We start from the raw sequence: 19,639 nt of genomic DNA on the forward strand, positions 1-19,639 counted from the left end.
CCTGGAGGCTGAGAGCTGTGGACAGAGAGCAGGACAATGAGGAATTTCAGCGCATCCCCTTTCCTATCGTAGAAACAAAAGTTCCCAACCAGGGGTCTACGCCAAGTTTCTTTCACTTGGGGGAAAATAATAAAGCCCAGAGTTGGGCAGCCTGAGCTGCAATGGCAGCTCGACCACGTCCCCGGATCCTTCTTGTTTTCCAGTCTGCCACCTTTCTCAAGATGGTGGCCAGAGGTCAGCAAAGAAGGGGGAACCCAAGGGACCAGGAGCCTGGAGACTTGCACCTGAGTCTCCCTGGCCAGAACAGAGTTCTGCGGACAATGCTGGGAAATGTAGCTTTTTAAGTCAAAAGACAGAAGCTTCATCTTCAATGGTAACTTGTGTTTCTTCATCACCTTTTAATCTATAGTCACAACAGCCTCATCATTTACTCACAGATGTTTGAAGTGCCAGCTGTGGGTCAGGCACAGACTTGTTGGATGTTTAGTGGTGACTGGATAAGGGTCCATCCTCACAGGGTCACTTGAGTGCTTCCTAAGTGCCAAGCAGCTGGTAGGAATCACTCCCTTTAACTCTCCTACCAGCACTGGGAAAGAAAGTGAAGTCGCTTAGTCCTGTCCGACTCTTTGCGACCGCATGAACTGTAGCCTACAATGCTCCTCCGTCCATGGAATTTTCCAGGCAAGAGCACTGGAGTGGGTTGCCATTTCCTTCTCCAGAGGATCTTCCCAACCCAGGGATCGAACCTGGGTCTCCCGCATTGTAGGCAGATGCTTTACCATCTGAGCCACCAGGGAAGTCCTTGATGACTTCACTGGGAAGTGAGTACTATTTTCCCATCTGATGGACAAGTCAACGGAGTTTCTAAGAGGCTAATGATCTATTCAAGGCACCGTCATTATATAACAGAGCCAGAATTCAAACCCATGTTGGTCTGCTTTAAAGCTTTGGCAATTCACCATTTTTTCCATCCTTCACTGTGTTCAGTGCCTGGGACCTACCCCTCAGAAATGCTGATTTACTGCTTGGAGGTAGAACCTGGGCATCAGTGTACCTGTATTACCTTCTTTAGTCTCACAGCAACTGGAGATGGTATTTTCTATTTAAAATTGGGGAAGCTAAGATCGGAGAGGTAGACTCGCTTGCCTAAAGTCACAGAGCAAGTTCTCCGTGGAGCTGGGAGGTGTGTGCCCATCTCCTGACCTTCTCCAAAGAGCTGTCCTTGGCTCCAGAAAAAGATCGCTTCCACAAACTTGGGGGGAAGCTTCCACACTGGCCAAGCCCTCTGCCCCAGCCAGGCCGGAAGCCGCCCTGGAGATGTGTGTGCCCGAGGGGTAGGGTACCACGTGGCAGCCGGGTGATAAAGGGCCAGGCTGGGCCAGGATGTGCGGCGGAAGCCCAGCCCACTGAAGGCAGAGGCGTGGCTGGACCAGGGTGGGGGCCAGACATAGGAATGCACTTTTTCCCCAGCACAACACGCTGCGGGTTTCCTCCACCCTGACTGAGCCCTGCCTAATATGTCAGGCCCAAAATGGGTCCCCAGCCAGGGACTGGAGGACTGGCTGGCGGGCAGGGGCCCATGGCCAGTCCCCGGAGGAAGTCACATGGTGTGTGGGGGGGTCACAGGCCTGACCCAGGAATGGTGGAGGGAGGGAGATATTTCAGGCCCAAGAGGAAGGACCCAGCCCATGAGATGAATCACCAGGGACAGATTATCCTGAGGAAGACCTTGGGGGCGGAATTGTGATAAGCACCTTGCTCCCAAGGTGACCAGAAGCCCACGTGAGCTGCCAGCAGTCCTTGAGGCCCGTGCGGCTGGAGCACTCAGATGTGTGTTTAAGAATAGCTTCAGGTGCTTTCCAAAAGGGGCTTCTCAGGGACCTTACGGCAGAAGGATGAGCGCCTGTGGCAGGAAGAGGAGAAAACAGAGTCTTGGGGATGAGTTGCTCGTTCAAGGTCACACGGGCAGAAATGGGCTCTGAAGGGGGACTTGGCCTCTTCATCTGTTGCCACCAGCTCCTCGTGTTCCTGGTACTCTGGCCTGGACATGAAGTCTCACAGATAAAACCACTGGCTGCAGACTCCTCATGGCAAACAGGTGTCCGGTCCTATACGTGCCTCTGGAAGATGCACTAGACTTGCCCAAGCTGCTCAGCGTACAGACGGGAAGGATGGAGTCCAGAAGTGACAAACAGGATTCCGGTACCACCAAGCTCCAAGCTCCCCATCCCCTCCCACACACTATAGTTAGTGTACAATGGCCTTGTAATGACTTTAACCCCAAGGTCAGTGGAAAATCCCATGTGAGGCTCCACCTATGGGCTCACAAACCATGACAGTCCTCGGAAACAATCATGGACAGTGCTTCTTGAGCTTGAGGAGGCTGTCTGTGTGTTCCTCCCCTCCACCAAATGTTCACTTGACCAATTTTTGTTACAGGCATGCCTCGCTGTAGTGGTTCAAAGATTTTTTTATTTTTATTTTTTACAAATTGAAGGTTTGTGGCAACCCTGTGTTCAGTAAATCTATCAACGCCCATTTTCCAATGGCATTTGCTCGCTTTGGGTCTCTGTGCTACATTCTGGTAATGCTCGAAATATTTCAACTTTTTCAACGTTATTCTATTTGTTAAGGTGATCTCTGATGGGTGGGCATTATGTTACTGTTGCAAAAAGGCCACAGCTCACTGAAGGGTCATATGATGGTTAGCGTTTTTTAGCAACAGAGTATTTTTAAAGTGTGTACTTTTTTTGGACATAATGCTATTGCACACGTAACGGACTATCGTATAGTAAAGTATAAACATAGCTTTATATGCACTGGGAAACCAAGAAATTCTTGTGACTTGCTTTATTGAGATATTTGCATTACTGTCTGGATCATTGGTGGTCTGGAACCAAACCCACGATAACTCAGAGGTCTGCCTGTATTACATTGTTTAGTATATACTATCATAAAACTAAGTATAGGCTCTTCTAAAGTCAGCAAGTTACAGATTAAATATAGTCAATGGCAGTCAACACAGAGATAAACTCAAGCAGGGCAGTCAGTGGAGGGTGGCCTTCAGTCAGAAAGCTGTCATCCCCAGTCGTCCAAGATCTGTGGATGTTCTATTCACGTTGCACTGAAATAAGACAATTTTAAAATTCTCACTCTTGGACCCTTGAGCTTGTCTCTGGAAAACTAAGTGTCTGCAGAAGTTCCTTTGGGGGAGATGCACATATAGGGCAGCCAGCCGTGTCTGAGCTGGAGACATCAAGGCCCAGAAACAGTGGAGACCTGCTCTTCCCCTACCTGAATCGAAGTGAGCTCCAAGCTCCCCATCCCCTCCCACACACTATAGTTAGTGTACAATGGCCTTGTAATGTAATTTGTGAGTGTGTAATGTAATTTGTTGGAGAAGGCAATGGCACCCCACTCCAGTACTCTTGCCTGGAAAATCCCATGGACGGAGGAGCCTGGTAGGCTGCAGTCCATGGGGTCGCTAAGAGTCAGACACAACTGAGCGACTTCACTTTCCCTTTTCACTTTCATGCATTGGAGAAGGAAATGGCAACCCACTCCAGTGTTCTTGCCTGGAGAATCCCAGGGATGGTGGAGCCTGGTGGCTGCCGTCTATGGGGTCGCACAGAGTCGGACACGACCGATGCGACTTAGCAGCAGCAGCAGTGGTGTAATTTGTCATTCGTGAGCGCTCTGGGCACAGTGGCCGCCACTCAGCCAAGACAGGTCCAAAGGGGGCTGGGGTCTGCGTGAGGCCTGGACTCCAGTGAAGCCAGACTTGGCCGGTACCTTGGGAGCTGGTTATAAGCAGAGAAGCGATGCCCACCTCCACCAGGAAATCCAGGAGAGGACCTGGGCACTTTTTTTTTTTTTTTTTTTTTTGTAACCAAGTCATTCTGTTGCACCTGGAAGTTTGAAAAACACTGATCTAGACGACCTTTAAGATTCCTGAAGGTCCTAAAGGGCTGGATCCCAATATACAATATTATCACGGAAATCATCTTCATCAGCATCAAATAGCTATCACATGCTGAGTGCATGGTATCTACCAGACGCTCTGCTAAATGCTCACATACATGACTGCATATAATTCGTGAGGTAGCGTTATCATCCTCACCCCAGTTTACAGAGGAGGAGACATGCAGTGACTTCCTCGGAGCCAGGCAGAGTAGCGACCAAGGAGAATGTCACTCTCCGGGCTCCCACGTGAGCTCCCTGCCCCATGCCCCACGGCTCTGTGTTGCTCGTGCTGGAAAGGCCCTGACTTTCACCACAGGCTGCCCCAGGCAGCAGGTCACCGGGAGCCTGGCTCTTGGGAATCTCCATGCCCTCCAAATACTTTAGTGATGAAAGCTTCACCTCTGGTTTGCGTTGCTGACATTTTTCTCGTAAGCACAAATGAAGGCAGAGACTGTCTTACACACAATGTCCTTTCCTGATCAGTGGTGTCGCCGAGTGACATCTGTGGCCACCCCCATTGATTTAACATCCCAAATGCGTGCACGGCCCTTTCTGTGCTCCAGGCCGCCTTCTGAGCCCTTTATGTGAGTGTCTCAAACCTCACGATGCTCAGAGGTAGAACCTGTTACCACCCCCAGTTTACAGGAGTGCCAAGGAGAGCTGTGAGGACCCGCCCCAAGGTCACAGAGACAAACGTGGAGCCAGGCTTTGACCTGTTCTAAGAGCCCACACTTAAGAGTTGGTCTGGCAACCACTCCACCAGGGGTGTTAGGACCCATTACTGCAACCCTTGGGAATCAAGCAGCCTCTCTCTGACTCCAGCAGGGGGCGCCAAAGCCCCCTGCCCCAGCCCTGCCCCAGGTGCGCTGCAGGTGGCTCAAGAGGGGTCTCTAAATGCCAAATGCCCTCGCCTCCCTGGCAGGGTCTGACCCTGCAGGCTCCTTGCTCCTTCCTGGCTCTCTCAGTGACTCCCAAGCCGCTCCTGCTGCTCCTGCCCCTAGCTGGTTCTCTCCATCATACTCAGCCTTTCTTCCATCATACTCAGCTTCCCCTGTGGCTCAGATGGTAAGGAATCTGCCTGCAACGCAGGAGACCCGAGTTCAATCGCTGGGTTGGGGACCCTGGAGCAGGGCATGGCAACCCACTCCAGTATTCTTGCCTGGAGAATCCCATGGACAGAGGAGCCTGTTCAGGCTACAGTCCACCAGATGGCAAAGGGTTGGACTAACACTTTCACACTTTCAGCCTCTCTGCCTCCCAAGGCAGTATCCCATCCCTGCCTTGGCTTAACCAACTGCTGGCTGCGGAGACCTCAGTCACCCTCAGAAGCCCACACCCTCTCTCCCGGCACACACATTCACCTGTCCAATCAGTGACCTACAGGCACATCAAACTCGGTACCTCCAAAACCAAGTTCATGGGCCTCAGACCAGCTTCTCCTGCCCGGCTCCGTGTTGTCCTCATCAACCACCCTGCCTCCTAGGGCAGAAGCCTGTTTTGGGGCCTCTTCACCCCATCTCCCTGCCTTCAGACTGTCTGCATCCACTGGTCTCCTTGCGTCTTCACCAACCTGAGCCCTCTCTCCCAACAACCTCCCACCTCATGTCCTGCCTCCCTCTACTGGTCCCATAATAGCCGCCATGTGCCTTCTGAAGCACAAACCAGAGCCTGTCACACCCCACTTGTCTTTCGGAGAAGGCCCATACTTATTCACTTTCCTTGTTGTGCAGTCGCTGAGCTGTTCTGACTCGTTCAAACCCCACTGAGGCACCCCAGGCTTCCCTGTCCCTCACCATCTCCCAGAGCTTGTACCCTGAATGTATCCCCAGGCCTCCTCTTGGGCCTCACCTCTGCAGCCCTCCCCACCCCATTCCCTCCAGCACTCCGTTCATATTAGCAAGAAGAGTAACACCGATCTCATCGTATCGTGAGAGGACTGAGTTAATCTGCTGATGTTCTTGATGACAGCGCCCGGCATGCAGCACGTTCTACCTATGTGACGGTTAAACTGGCCCTCAAACTACTTGCCTCTGGACGGCAGACACTGAATGATTTATTTGATCCACCTGCCCCAACGTCCTGGTCGTGAACCAGTCCCTGGTTCTGAATGTTCCCTAATATTTGTGACCTGAGTGTGTCATTGGTCTAAGACTGATGGTGCGTGTAGAGAAGAAAGAGCACATTTGAGGGGCCTTCTGGAGGCCGGCTGCTCAGGGCTGGGAGAAACAGGCGGAGGATAGCTGCTCGCCTGCCATGGGGCTCCACGGGGTCCGCATGCCATCTCCCCGCTCCGGCCTCACTGGCCTTCCGTCTCTCTGCAGCACAGCCCTCATCCCCTCCTGGGGCTCCTGCCCACCTGTGAGCCTCTGTCCTGCCTTCCTGCTCTGCTGGACCTTTCATCCCTGCCCTTCAAGTCTCATGTCTAAAATCAACCCTCCAGCCCCAGCGCTGTCTCTCCCCATCACTCTGTCTTATCATCTGCACCTGCCCCTCTGACGTCTCCAATTATGCACTTGTTTACTTCGGGTCTGCCTCCCCCATCAGCTCGGAGAGAAGGATGTTATACTTATTCCTTAAAATATCCACGGCGCCCATCCTGGGGCATGGCACAGACATTTGTGCAACGGGAATGGACGCTAGAATAGTGGTTTTCATTGACCTTGTGTGATTTAGCAAAGCCATTCAGAAGTGATAACCCTGGGGAGCTGGGAGCTGTTCACTAGAGTCACGCACGCCTTGTTTGCAATCTAGCTCGGCCACTCCTCCAGCTGGTGTCTTTGGGAAAACACCTTCGCTGCCCTGAGCCTCGATTTCTTTCGTTGCAATCTGAGTCCCAAAGCCCCTAGCTCACTGGACTGGGCTGTGTATCACGGGAAGGGGTCAGGACCTCTGGCCAGCTCGGACGCTGTCCCCGCGAGCGAGCCAGGCCTACCTGCACCGCCCGCCAGGTGTCGCCGCGAGCGCGCGCTGAGCCGCCGGCTGCGCCCGGAGCCCTCAGGCGGCTCGGCCGCCCCGCGTCTGGGCTGCGAGCGGGGAGTCCAGGCCTCCGCCCGACTCCGACTGTCCTCCAGGAGCGGGATTCCAGCGGAGGCTGTCTCACCTGGGCACCCACCTGCCGCCCCGCCTCGAATAGACGGGGGTGAGGAGGAATACGCTGAGCCAAGTCATCCTCCTCCGCCACTAGCCCTGCTAAAGGGGGCGCCCTCCCCCAAAGCTGGGGAGACGGGGGGTGAGCTCTCCACGACCCCTACCCCCGCCCCCAGCTCCGAGCACTCAGAGGGACCGGGAGGCAGGCCCGGGCGCGAGCGAGGGTTCTCGGCTTAGCTCCGATTCCCCCCCAACCGGAGGGCTGTCCCTGCGCGTCCGTTCGCCCCGCAGTTGGCGAGTTGGAGCCGGAGTGGCGGCTCGTGAGGACTCCCATTGCCCCCCACCCGGCTGGGCGCCCCGGAGCCGGGAGGGGGCGCCGCGGGAGCGCGTGGGGCAAGCGCGAGCGCGCTCGGAGCAGGAGGCCCTGTCCCGCGGGCGCGGGGGCGCGGGGCGGGCGCTCCGGGGAGGCGGGCGGGGAGGGGGCGGGGGACGGTGGGAGGGGCGGGGGCGGGCGGCTGCAGCGCCCCCGCACGCCCCGCGCCTCGCACACTCGCCCCGGCCGCTTGCGCGCAGCCCGGCGTCGCCCCGCGCCGCGCTCGCTCCTCCCTCCTCCCCGGGGCTCGGTGGCTCCCGCGCTCCCGGCGAGGCTCAGGCGCCGAGCGCGCGGACGGGCGCACGACAGACGGCCTCGGGAAGCCTCGGCCCGCGCCTCCAGGGCGGGCTATGTGGATTGCCCCGCCAAGGCCGGCCCGCGGGATCAGCCCGGCCCGGCCCGCGGCCCCGGCGGCCAGCGGGGACTATGAACCGGAAAGCGCGGCGCTGCCTGGGCCACCTCTTTCTCAGCCTGGGCATGGTCTACCTCCGGATCGGGTAAGGGCCGCTCGCACCCCCTGCACGCGCGTCCCGGCAAAGTTGGCGTGTCTCGGGGAGGGGTTGAGCTGCCCGCGAGCCGCCGCCGGCCGCCAACTTCCTTGGCTCCGCAGATAGGCTGAGGGGGTGAGGTGCGGGAGCTGTGGGCGCACAGAGGGCCCCCGCAGGCGCGAGCCCTAGGGGCGCGCACAGCTCCAGAGACACGGCCGTCCTGGGAATGCCCGAGGGAGGAAGCCCCCCCACCCCAAGCTAAGGACAACCCAGCTTGGACGCTCCAGTGCGGAGGACTCTGAACAGGGTCCCCCGCTGCAAAGGGTCAGCGCCTCCCAGGGACACTCGGACCGGGGCATGGGACCACCAGCCAGGACCACAGCAGCTCCCAGGGAGCTCAGCCCCCCAGAGCCCGAGAGAAAGTGTCCACAGAGGGGCGGGCACAGCCGCTCCTAGAGCAGGGCAGTCCCCGGGTGGCAGGCGGGGCGGGTCTGAGAGCAGGGAACAGGTACCCGCAGGGAGGGACGTTCGCTGGGCCAAAGCACAGAAGCCTGGGCACCACGCGTTTCTAGGGACCCTCAGACCCCCGGGCCGAGGGGACAGCGCCAGCCACCCGAGCAGACGCACACAAGGGTAGAGCTGGAGATGGCCCGAGACACCCAGGGACGCAAGCTCGCGAGCCAGCGCTGGCGAGAGGCGGGGCAGCCCGCCCCCTAAAGCTGGGCACCCGAGGCGGCCGGCGCGTCCGCCGAGCGGCCCTCCCCACCTCACCCTGGCGTTTCTAGTAGGTGGGCCGGGGGGGTCGGGGGGCCGCTCGGGCTGGAAGGTGGGAGGGGGCGGCCCGGGACGCGTCTTGGAGCTGCGTTTGCAGGGCCAGTCACCCTTTGTACTTCGGAGATAGTGCGCGTGAAGCGTGGGGGCAGGGGCTCCAGGGATGGATGGGGGGTTCCGACGCGCCGGGGCCACCTTGGCAGGTTTCACACGAGCGGCGCCCCCAGCTCCGCTTGGGGAGGGAGCGGACTGCAGGCTCTGCGGCGAGGTGTGTATGTGTGTGTGTGTGTGTGATGGACCCTTTGTGTTTTGTCACTCGCTTCCCCCGCCTCCCCGCCCCGCGGCTCCGGCGATCTCGCAAGTTGACCGGCCGCGGCGGCCAGCAGGTGCGCACGAAGCGGACCAGGCGGCTGCCAGCCGTGACCGCGGGCCGGGAGGCGGCTGCGGGGCTCGCGCGCTGCCTGCCTGCGGCTGTTTTAAGTGTTATTGATTCGCCCGCGTCTGGGTGGCTTTGCTTTTTTTTCTCCCCCCTGCTTTAATCTTCATCTTGGCCCGCGCCCCACCGCCCCGCGCGCATCCAGGAAGCCGGTGGGGCTGATTGGCGCTGGCCGCGTGCGGCTTTATCTCCTTTTTAATTAGAAACGGGGCGGAGGGACCCGGGAGCCGAGAGAGAGAGAGGGAAAACAACAGAAAATAACCTCCCCTGGCCGCCCCACCCGCCCGACCTCCCGCCGCCGGCGCCGAGACCTCACGGTCCCCGCAGGGATCCAGCCGCCCAGAGGGACGGAGGGAGGGAGCACTGGAGCGCCCCCCTTCCGTCCTGCGGCCGCCCTTTGGGGTGGGGAGAGAGGGCCAGGTCAGGCGGGGAGTGGCAGGGTGGTTTGCGGCCAGGCCCTGCTGCCTTCTGCACCTCGGCTTATCCATCTGTAAAATGGGCATGAAGGGTGAAGTTTCACAGCTCTCTCCCAAGAGGCCTTCTGGTTCCGATGGATGGCAAGGCACCTGTGTATTCTTATCTGGATAGTTCCGGTGACTCAGGCACCAGCCTTTTGGAACAATCAGACCCAATAACAGTAACTACTATAGCAGCTCATTTATTGAGTGCTCCCTGTGTGCCTGACACCTTGGGAGCACTTCCCACGTTTAATTTTTCAGCCGCCCTTTGAGAGGAGGCCTAGTTAATACCCTCATTTTAGCAATGGGGAGACCTAAGCACAGAGAGGAGATGTAACTTGCCCAAGGTCGCACAGCTTCTAGGTGAAGGAAGCTTTGGTGGCACCCTAGGCCTGAGCGCTTAGCTTTGAGACTATTTGTGCCTCTGAATTTTATTTTTCCCCCAAATGTATAATTTCACTCTCTGCCGGTGGAGGGGGTTTCCTGGTGGTCAGCTAGGTGTTCAGAGGCATCTCCCGTCTTGTGGCCAGAGCATCTCTGCTTGACTTATTCTTCTTATGCTGTCTCTTCCTCAAATAGTGCACACCCTTCTAGCTCCATGTTTTAGAGGCTGAGACGAATGACCGAGAGCACTTGTCAGTCTCCAGGTCTCACCCTCTGTGAGCCTCGGCTTTCAGCTGTGCAGAGGGGACACGTGAAATGGACGTGACGGTCCCTGCCCAGGAGGGCTGTTCAGAGAGGCCTCGTGGTCCAGTGTGTGTGGCGGCACGGCCATGCTGCCTTTGCGTATAGTAGGCACCCTGCAAAGCTCACGGATGCGTCCGAGTTGGGGGTGCCTCTGTGTGGCAGGCACGCAGCCTGAGTGACGTTTCTGAGGCTCGTGATTGGGATGGAAAGTTAGGAGGGATGGAGTGGGAAGACAGGTTCCCTTAGGCGGGATGGTCAGGGAGGGGACCCTCAAGGTCACATGGCTGATGGCAAGAGGCCAAGCACGTGAAGCTTGGGGGGCGAGAGCTTCCCGGGAGAGGGACCGGCGAGGATCAAGGACCCGAGGCAGGAGGAGGAGGGCTGGTGTGTGGCAGGTGTGGTGGGAAAGAGGGCAAGGGTGGTCTGTTACACACTTAGAGAGCAGCAGGGGCCCCTCCCCTTGGTGAATCCCAATCCCAGATCAACTTCCCACAGCCCAGGATGGGCAGGAAGGATGAGGCACTTGGTCGGTGGGGCCACTGACCTTGGCCGTGTCAACAGGAGCTCATTACTACAACCTGACTGAGGTCTTCTCGTTCAGAGGATGCTCAATGACTTTTCAAGGATTACACACAACGGGAGCTCCAGACACGTGGGCCATGTTTGTGTAAGGAGAGGGCTGGCTCCATGGTCAGCGCTGGCATCGGAGCCTCTCTGGGGTTACCTTGATGCTAGGAAGTGGCCCCACACTCAAGCCAGACACCTGCAACTCACACGGTCGCCTCTCTTTTCCTGTGTCCTTGCCCGAGCCCTCCACGACGCTGGGTCACTTCATCTGCAGCCACCCCGCACCACTTCCACCAAGGCCAAGCCACAGCCACCTCTGGCCTGCCCACGCTCCCTGCCTCGTCCTGTCCCGCAGTGCTCTCCCGCCCGGGGCTGGAGGTGGGGGGACCCTGCCAGTGACCGGCTTCCAGCCCTCCCGTGCCTCGCCACACATGGAGAAAGTTCCTGCCGCCAGCCATCACCTCTCTCTGGGCTCTGCCCTTCCCTGAGCCCTGGTTCCCAGCTGGCTTTTGTAGCTTCTTTCTGTTCCTTGGCAATCCCAAGCTTGTCCCCCTCCCAGGACTTTGCATCTTCTGTTCCCGCCACACCCCCTCCCCCGCCCCCCTGGAATACTCTACCTCAGTCCTTCCCACGGCTGGTTCCCAACCCTTCAAGGCTCCACCGCACTGTCACCTCCTCCGGGAGGCCCTCCTTGACCACTCCAGCTGAAGCGGCCCCTCCCCTCCCCTCCCCCCCCTCCCCTCCCCTCCCCTCCCCTCCCCGCTCTTCCCCTCCCCTCTCCTCTCCTCCCCTCCCCTCCCAAGCCCACCCCTACTTGCTATCACAGCATCTTCATTATTTTCTCAGTAGTGGGCATCGCTGAATGGCCTGTTGTGTTTATCTGGTGCATGCATTGTGGCCTTTGGTGACCCCTCGAGGGCAGGGCCTCGCCTGTCTGAGCCTGGTGCCCTGACAGGTGTCTGGTATGGACCCGTGCAGCGAGTGAGTGAGCAAGACAGGAACCTCACTGCCAAGGTCGTGAGCGTGCTCTAGGCCACTCATGTTTGGAGTGGGATCCACATACTCCATGCACCTGCAGGAAGGAAAGACTGCAACTTTTATTCACAATTGCTTTTTAATTTTGCTTTATTTTTTCTATTTTTTCACATTAAAAATTTTTTTCTGTTTTTTTCTTGTTTATTTTTCTGTCTTTTTTGTTTTCTCTTTAGAGTTGCTTTTTAAAGATGTGTTTATAATGAAATGCGTACATCCATGATACATCTATAACACGTCTAAGTGTTTTTTCTTTAATATCTGTGCACCTGCTGCCCTATTAGAGGCAACTGCTTCGTGAAACTGAGGGGTTACCTTTGCAGTTTCATCCAAGATGAAACAGAGATGATCCCTAAACAGTTATCAGTTCCATTTTGCATGATTCTAAACTTCGTCTCAATTGAATCCTCCCAAAGATGCAAAGGCAGCTGGCTGAGTTCGTGTGGCAGTATGTTTGTTGCCGGCGTCATCTTTCTTTGTGTCTAAAAAGGGAATTACGCCTAATATTGAATATACACAAGTGCTGGGAATGACAAACGTGTGAACGTGGGCTGGGCGTGCAGTGTCAGAAGCTGAGAGGCCTGTGATGGGAGCGGTCGGGGGAGGCAGAGCTGGACACCCAGGCAGGGTCTGCAGGCTGTGCCCCGCCCGTCCACCTTGCTGGCCTAATGCTCCGTCTCTCTGTGTCCCCTGCTCCAGTGGCTTCTCCTCGGTGGTAGCTCTGGGCGCAAGCATCATCTGTAACAAGATCCCAGGCCTGGCTCCCAGACAGCGGGCGATCTGCCAGAGCCGGCCCGACGCCATCATCGTCATAGGAGAAGGCTCGCAAATGGGCCTGGACGAGTGTCAGTTTCAATTCCGCAACGGCCGCTGGAACTGCTCGGCACTGGGGGAGCGCACTGTCTTCGGCAAGGAGCTCAAAGTGGGTATGTGCTACCTGGGCGCCCCGAGTGGGGTCTGACAGGCCATGGGGAGACCAGGAGGCCTCGGGACTGCTCCAGGATCTCCTTCCCCTGCCCCAGGGTGGAACACCCCAGCTGTGGGATCCCGCAGGTGCAGAATTCAGGTCCGGTGAGGGGGTCAGCTCTCTGGTTTGCATCCACGCCACCATCTGTTCACGGCGGAGCTGCAGACCAGGGGCCCAGAGGCGAACTGGCTGATACAGCACTGGTGCTAGTCTGCAAGCTGATGCTCAAATTTTCAAGTTATCCGTTTCACCAAAAACATGAACTTCCGGCTGCTTTTGCAAAACTCGGAAGAGCTACTGATAGCTTATACCTGTGTCCGCTGAGCTAATGATGGGCTGCAGCTGAGAACACCGCACCCTGTCAATGGAGCCTGGGCAGCCCAGTCACGCCACAGGGCCCGCCCCTACATGTCCACCCGCTGCCCTGATACGGGCCACCTGGCCTCTGTGGGCATTCGGGTCTCCGGCCCCTGTCTTACGGGAATGGTGCCTTGTGCGGTAAAACACGCACAGCCACACACACGGTGCCAGGCCGCACATCCGGTCTCCAAGGCGATCATGAGGGAAGCCTGGTGGAAAGGGCATCGGAGGGGTGTTGGTGGCCGGGAGGCCCGCGCTGGGTGGGGAAGGCCGCGTTGTGTGTTTTCTCGCTTGTGTGCGTCTGGACCTGGTGGGGCCGGGAACCCTGCAAGCCCACTGCTGAGCTGAGAAGTGGGGCGATTCTTTGGAAGTGAGGTCAGCTTGGGGTCCCTGAGCCGCTGTGGTTCACCCCAGCCCTCTTGACTGCTCCAGGGGCATCCCTGGGTTCTCCATCTCCCGTGGCCCTGACAGCAGCAAATTGAGTTCGTGTCGGAAAGATCCAACTGGATCTGCCCACTGCCCCGTGTCCTCACCCCAGCCTTCGGGAGCACCTCAGGGCTCCCCGGGCACCCCGAGCCCCCTACCTGTCCCTGGCCGCCCTGAAGACCTCATGTCCCTTGTAAATGGAAACTGGAATCTGTCGTCTCCCGATTAGCCTCCTTGGGAGGCTCTCCCAGCCTTGGGATGAAATCCCACCTGCTTATCCATCTACCGCACCCCCGGTCCTCATCTGTTCTCACCTTCTCATCCTCCCGCCCACCCAGCCTCACCTTGTTCCCCGAGCACGCGACACCGAGGTACCGTGCATCCCTTGCACCTCGTCTCCTCTCCCGCCGTCTTCTGAGCCCTCGCTCGTGGTCCCTCATGCTTTTCTCACCTTTTCCTGCCCACGCCCCTACCCCCTGTTTCTGGGACCCACGCCCGGGCTCTGGCATTTTAGCTGGATCTTTGTTAACAAGTGAGGTGTTACGTATGGGGAAACTGAAGCTCAGGGGGACTTGCCCAAGGTCCGCAACAGCGAGTGGCACAGCCTCCTGGGGCTGGGCTGACCCCAGTCTCACTGGCAGTCTTGGAATAGCTGCCTGTTGGTGGCGTGGTGATAGTGCCAGGCATGGTGGCATCCATGTAATAGTGGGCCTCCAGCGCAGGGAGTCCCGGGATGAAGCTCCTCAGCTGCCCAGAGCTGCAAAATTGAGGGGTCTGCTGCAGGCTGAGGTGGGGGGCGGGGCGGATACCACCAGTCTGCACTTCTCATTTATACTACCAGTATATTCCCAGCAGGAGCAGAGGCCTGGGGCAAGGAGCATTCTTGCAGAGGAGGCTCCAGTAGGAGAGGTGGCCTCGGGGGTTTTAAGCAAACAGAGGCTCCAGGAATACCCCTGGGATTGCAGTTTTAGAGTGACAGGCCTGCGAGGGACCTGGGACTCAATCTGATCGAATCTGGGGCCTGACTCGGGAGCGTCCATCCATCCCAAACCATCACAGGGACCGTGGACAACAGGGCTGATGTTGTACGGGCCTGGGAGCCGCACTCCGACCATTTTCCCGGGAGGGGGGCAGCTCGGGCGGCCATACAAGCCAAGGGCCGCAGGCTGGGCAGCTCCCATGCACAGTCCTGGGGATGGGGTCTGTGATCAGGGCCCAGGCAGGGTCAGCTTCTTCTGAGGCCCGCCCCGTGCTTGGTGTGTAGATGGTCTCCATCTTCCTGTGTGCTCACTTGGTCTGCAGGTGCCCTGATGTCTCTGCCCTAATCTCCTCTTCTAAGGACACCAGTCAGGTTGGAAGATGGCTTAGCCTAGTGGCCTCATTGTAACTTAACCCCCTCTTTACAGGCTGTGCCTCCAAATACAGACACGTTCTGAGGCCCTGGGGGTTAGGGCTGAATGTATGAAGTTTGGGGGACACAGCTGAGCCCTTAACAAGCAACCAGACAGCAGGATGGTCTGCACTTTAGGGAGAAGCATATGAGGAGAGCTGGGTGCTCAGAGGTGAGACGCCCAGGTGGAAAGAGCAGACTGGACAGTGGAGATGGCTTTGCTCTGGGTCCTGAAGGGTGGGAGGAATTTCACTGGCCAGTGAATGGGATCCCAGGCGGAGGGAACCGCAGGGAAAAGACATGGGCGTGTGATTGCTAAGGGGAGGGGCAGCGGGGGTCTGCGGCCTCAGGGATCAGGAGCCTCAGGTGAGACCATAGGCCAGCTATCAAGGGCCTTACACACCAGGCATTCTGTGACCCCTCATCAGGCTCATCAACAGTGTGGCCCTGGGGGATCCAGGAAAGCATTCGGCCCCCACTCCAGGCTTTTCCTCTGCTGAAATAGAACGATGAACTCCCCCTAGAATCCACCAAGATGACAAGGAGAACCCTTGTGAGCATTTCTCAGGCAACTTCTGTCTCCGCCTCCCAAGCCACACTTTGTCTCTCCTGAATCTTGATGTCTGATTTATCCTACTGATAGATCCCCCTGAAGCACATTGTTTTGAGTTGTGTTTAATTTTACAGAGGAAAGGCATCACATAACATGCGGTCTTTTGGAATTTACTTTTTTTCCCATCGCCGCTAACAGAGCTGGTATGTGTCGTTCCTTGTAGCTCTTTTTTTAAAAACATATTTTTTATTTGGCTGTGTCGGGTCTCAGGTGCAGCATCGGGATCTTTCGTTGCCATACGTGACCTTCTACTTGTGGTGCTCGGGCTGCAGAGTGCTAGGGCTCAGTAGCTGTGGTGCGCAGGCTTAGCTGCTCTATGGCATGTGGGATCTTAGTTCCCGCCACCAGGGTTCGAACCTGCGTCCCCTGCATTGCAAGGCGGATTCTTAACTGCTGGGCCACCGGGGAAGTCCCCCTTGTGGCCGTGGTTGAATCATATCAGCCATGGTGAGTAGATCCCATCTGTGTGCCCACACACTGGCTGAGGGCCATCTGGGTTGTTACTAACAGGGCCCCTGCAGGCCTCCCTGTGCGCATGTCCCTGGGCCCCCGTCTGTGTCTCTGGCGTCTGTAGTGAGCCGCAGAATTGCTGGTGGCGGCGGGTGAGGACAGAGCTGCTTGCCCCAGTGACTGCGCACTTTCCGCTGCCCCAGCCCGCATTGCTGACCTGCGCCTGCTCCAGCACTAGGGATCGCCCAGAGGTCTTCCTCGTGGCCTGCGGGGCAATGTGAAATGCTTTCTCACCCTGATTTGCATGTCCTTGAAGTCAAGGGGTTGCAATCTCTTCCTGAATTTGCTGGCCGAGCAGGTTTAGTCTTGGGTGAGTTGCCCATTCATTCTTGTTGCCCATTTTCCATCAGGTTGTACGTGGTCGCGTCGTGCCATGGGTAGAGGGTGAGAGCTGCATCCCAGTCCCTGGGCAGGGCCCCAAGGAGGGTGGGTCACATGGGGCTTCACCCCCATCTTTCATCTTCTTATTGAGCCTTGATTGGGGGTGGGGGGCCCTTCCTCACCCATCACCGCGTTGGTCTCTCGCACCTGCATCTCAGCTCAGCACCAGGTGGAGGCTGACCATGTCACACGGAGGTTTTGTGTTGAGATTGAGATGGGTGCCGAGTTTCCTGTGGCTGCAGAAGTTCTTGTTCGTGTGGTCCTAACAGACATACGACTCCCGAGGCCGCCATGTATCCAACAGGCTGGTGGTAGCAGTGGGCCGTGGGCCATCCAAGTGAGCGCCCGTGTCCACCTCCCGCGGCCCACCTTGCCAGGAGGCAGGCAGCAGCACCCCCAGGACGTAAGGCCCTGGCACCCAGACGATGTGGGCCATCGGGGGCATCCCTTCACCCTTCCAGGAGGCCCCCGTGCCTCTCTGCTATGAAGACAAACTCAAGGAACTGGAGGTGCTCTGGACTTTATTCCTGGTTTTTCCAGGACAAGTAGAAGTGGAATAGAAAGGGGAGAGGCTGTCGTTCCCGTTTCTAACCTGAGCTCCTCATTTTGATTCTACAAAGCACATCGCCCAGTCTGTCCACTTCTCCCCAGCTCCATCATCACCTCCTGGTTGGAATCTCCATCTTCAGAGAGCTGTCGCCCAACTCCATCAGTCCCTAATACACTGCCCCCCAACCCCGCCAACCACACGGCCCCCAGCAAAGCCTGTCCTCTTGGTTGCTTGGACCATGGCGTTTCCCTTTGTAAAACCCTCCCTGTTGCTCTGAGAACAAGATGCTAACCGTCCCCTGGTCCTTTGCTGACCTCTGTAACGTGCATCCCGACCCCATCTCCCCCCCCACCCTCACGCGTGACAAGTCCTTCCCACCTCGGAGCCTTTGCCCTGGCTGGTCCCCAACCTGGACGCCCTCTGCTCCTTCCACCCTCGGCTCCCGTGCCCGCCGCTCACCAGGGCCTTCTGCGCAGCGTAGACTGCCCGTCCCTCGTTGCCCCTCCCCTTCCGTGGTTTTCTTCACGTCACTTGCTGCTCCAGGGCACGTTCTCTATTTGCTTGCTCGTGCAGCCCCGAGGGATGGTGCAGACCCCCCACCCCAGTTCCTTCTGGAACAGGGGTCAGAGCAGAAGGGCCGCAGGGCCAAGCTGCTGAGCGATGGTGGGGACCTTGCATAGCCCAGCGTCGTGCAGGCCTCCCCCTGGATGCCACCTCCTCCAGGAGGCCTTCTTTGACCACCTGGCCGTGACAGCCGCCCCACAGGTCACTCCGTCCTGTTGTCTTTACAGCACTTACCGCTTTCAGAAGTGACTGCGTGCTTTGGGAAGGCTGTGTGTGTCTGACATCAGTCCGCGGCCGTGGGGAAGTCCATGGAGCATGGGCCTGTCAACCGTCTTCTCTGTGTGACCTCAGGGCCCGGCGCACAGTAGGTGCTCAGGAAACACATGGAGACAAGCTTGCTTCCCGGGCAGGCCCGCCCCACTCTGCCCTCCGCGCCCAGCCGCTCTGAACCCTCCAGGGTCTTGGTTGTCTTCCGGCCCAGGTCTGGGCGCACCGCACATGGGGGATGTGCTCCGTCTTCTTTGAGCGAATGCTTTCTGTTTCTGACCCAAAATGCAACCCTGATGGTTCAGTCCTGCCTGCGGTCATTCTGACCTGTCTTAGCCCAGCTTTCTGTTAGCTCTCTTCCCACGTTTGCATTGCTTCAGGTAGAATGAGTGTTGTCTAGGTCACTGCCTCGGGGAAACCGCTCCCGCACCAAGGCGCGACTCAAGAGGACCTGTTACTCTGTCTGTTCTGGGGAACACAGGTCTCTAGCCCTCCCCACCCCCACCTGCCGCTCTGGGGTGAAAAGGAGGGCTCCCTGGATGATCAGTTTGGGACCTCAGCATGCTGTACTCCCTGCATTAGAGGCTCTGAGAAGTCCTGCAGACAAGAGAGCACCTTGAATAGGCTTCCCTGGGGGTCCCGTCTCCCCAGACCTCGGGCTCATTGACAGTCTGCTGGAACTGCTCTTCCAAGGCACCCACCCCAGGAAACGGTGCTCTGGGGACCCTCACAGATGGGCCATGCCCGTCCCACGGCTTTCGGACGGCCCAGGAACCACTGAAAGTGTGTCACCCGCCCCCAAGTCCAGCGTCCTTCCCCGAGGGCACAGCAGGGCCACGTCCCAGTGTCTGATGTGGACGTGGACTGTGAGGTCCAACCAGCGTCACTCTCCAAAGCCTTAAATCAGCCACAACATTCGGAATCCCTGCTTCTCTATACACGTACAGGAAACCATTCCTGTGCGCCTGTAACATACGTACAGCAGATAGAGTGAAGATGCGCTGTGTGCAAAGGATTCACGCAGTATTTTTTTCATATTTTTTTAAGATTCCACATAAAGTGAGATCATATAGTATTTGTCTTTCTCACAGTCCATCCAGAATGTTGCAGATGGCAGGAGTTCTTTCTTTTTTTTTTGTGGCTGAGTAATATTCTGTTGTATGTATACGTGTGTGTGTGTGTATATTTATATATGTATATATATATGGGCTTCCCTGGTGGCTCAGATAGTAAAGAATCTGCCTGCAGTGCAGGAGACTCGGGTTTGATCCCTGGGTTGGAAGATCCCATAGAGAAGAGAATGGCAACCCACTCCAGTATTCTTTCCTGAATTCCATGGACAGAGGAGCCTGGTGGGCTAGGTCCATAGGGTCGAAAAAGAGTCGGACACGACTAAGTGACAAACACCTTCACTTCTTTTCGTGTACACGCACACGCCTCTATGTACGTATGTATCACTTCCCTATCCATTCGTCTGTCAGTAGATCCTCAGGATACTTGCGTGTCTTGGCTAGTGTAAATAATGCTGTGATGAGCTTGAGGGTGCAAATATTTTTGAGTTACCACTTTCATTTTCTTTGGCTACATACCCAGAAGTAGAATTGCTATATGCTAGTCCTATTTTTAATTTTTTAAAAACACGTTCGTCTGTGTATCTGGCTGTGCCGGGCCTCACTTGGGGCACGATGCAGGGTCTCTAGCTGTGGCGTGTGAACACTTAGTTGCACCCCTTGGATCTGGTTCCCCGAC

The 19,639-nt window shown here is 57.2% G+C and overlaps 1 protein-coding gene and 1 non-coding gene across 2 annotated transcripts in view; one reads left to right on the forward strand and one right to left on the reverse strand.

Moving 5' to 3' along the window:
- Positions 1-725: 725 nt before the first annotated feature.
- On the reverse strand, positions 726-797 carry TRNAC-ACA (transfer RNA cysteine (anticodon ACA)). The gene has a single exon. It is a non-coding gene; the product is annotated as a tRNA-Cys (tRNA).
- Positions 798-7,562: 6,765 nt separating this feature from the next.
- WNT7A (Wnt family member 7A) overlaps positions 7,563-19,639 on the forward strand; it is a 63,271-nt gene continuing 51,194 nt past the window's right edge. The window contains exons 1-2 of the mRNA XM_061397238.1: positions 7,563-7,920; positions 12,562-12,788. Coding sequence (XP_061253222.1) covers positions 7,850-7,920; positions 12,562-12,788 — 298 coding nt within the window. The 5' untranslated portion in view covers positions 7,563-7,849. The remainder of the gene's footprint in view (positions 7,921-12,561; positions 12,789-19,639) is intronic.

The sequence above is a fragment of the Bos javanicus genome, chromosome 22 (genome assembly GCF_032452875.1).
Source record: "Bos javanicus breed banteng chromosome 22, ARS-OSU_banteng_1.0, whole genome shotgun sequence".
Lineage (NCBI taxonomy): Eukaryota > Metazoa > Chordata > Mammalia > Artiodactyla > Bovidae > Bos > Bos javanicus.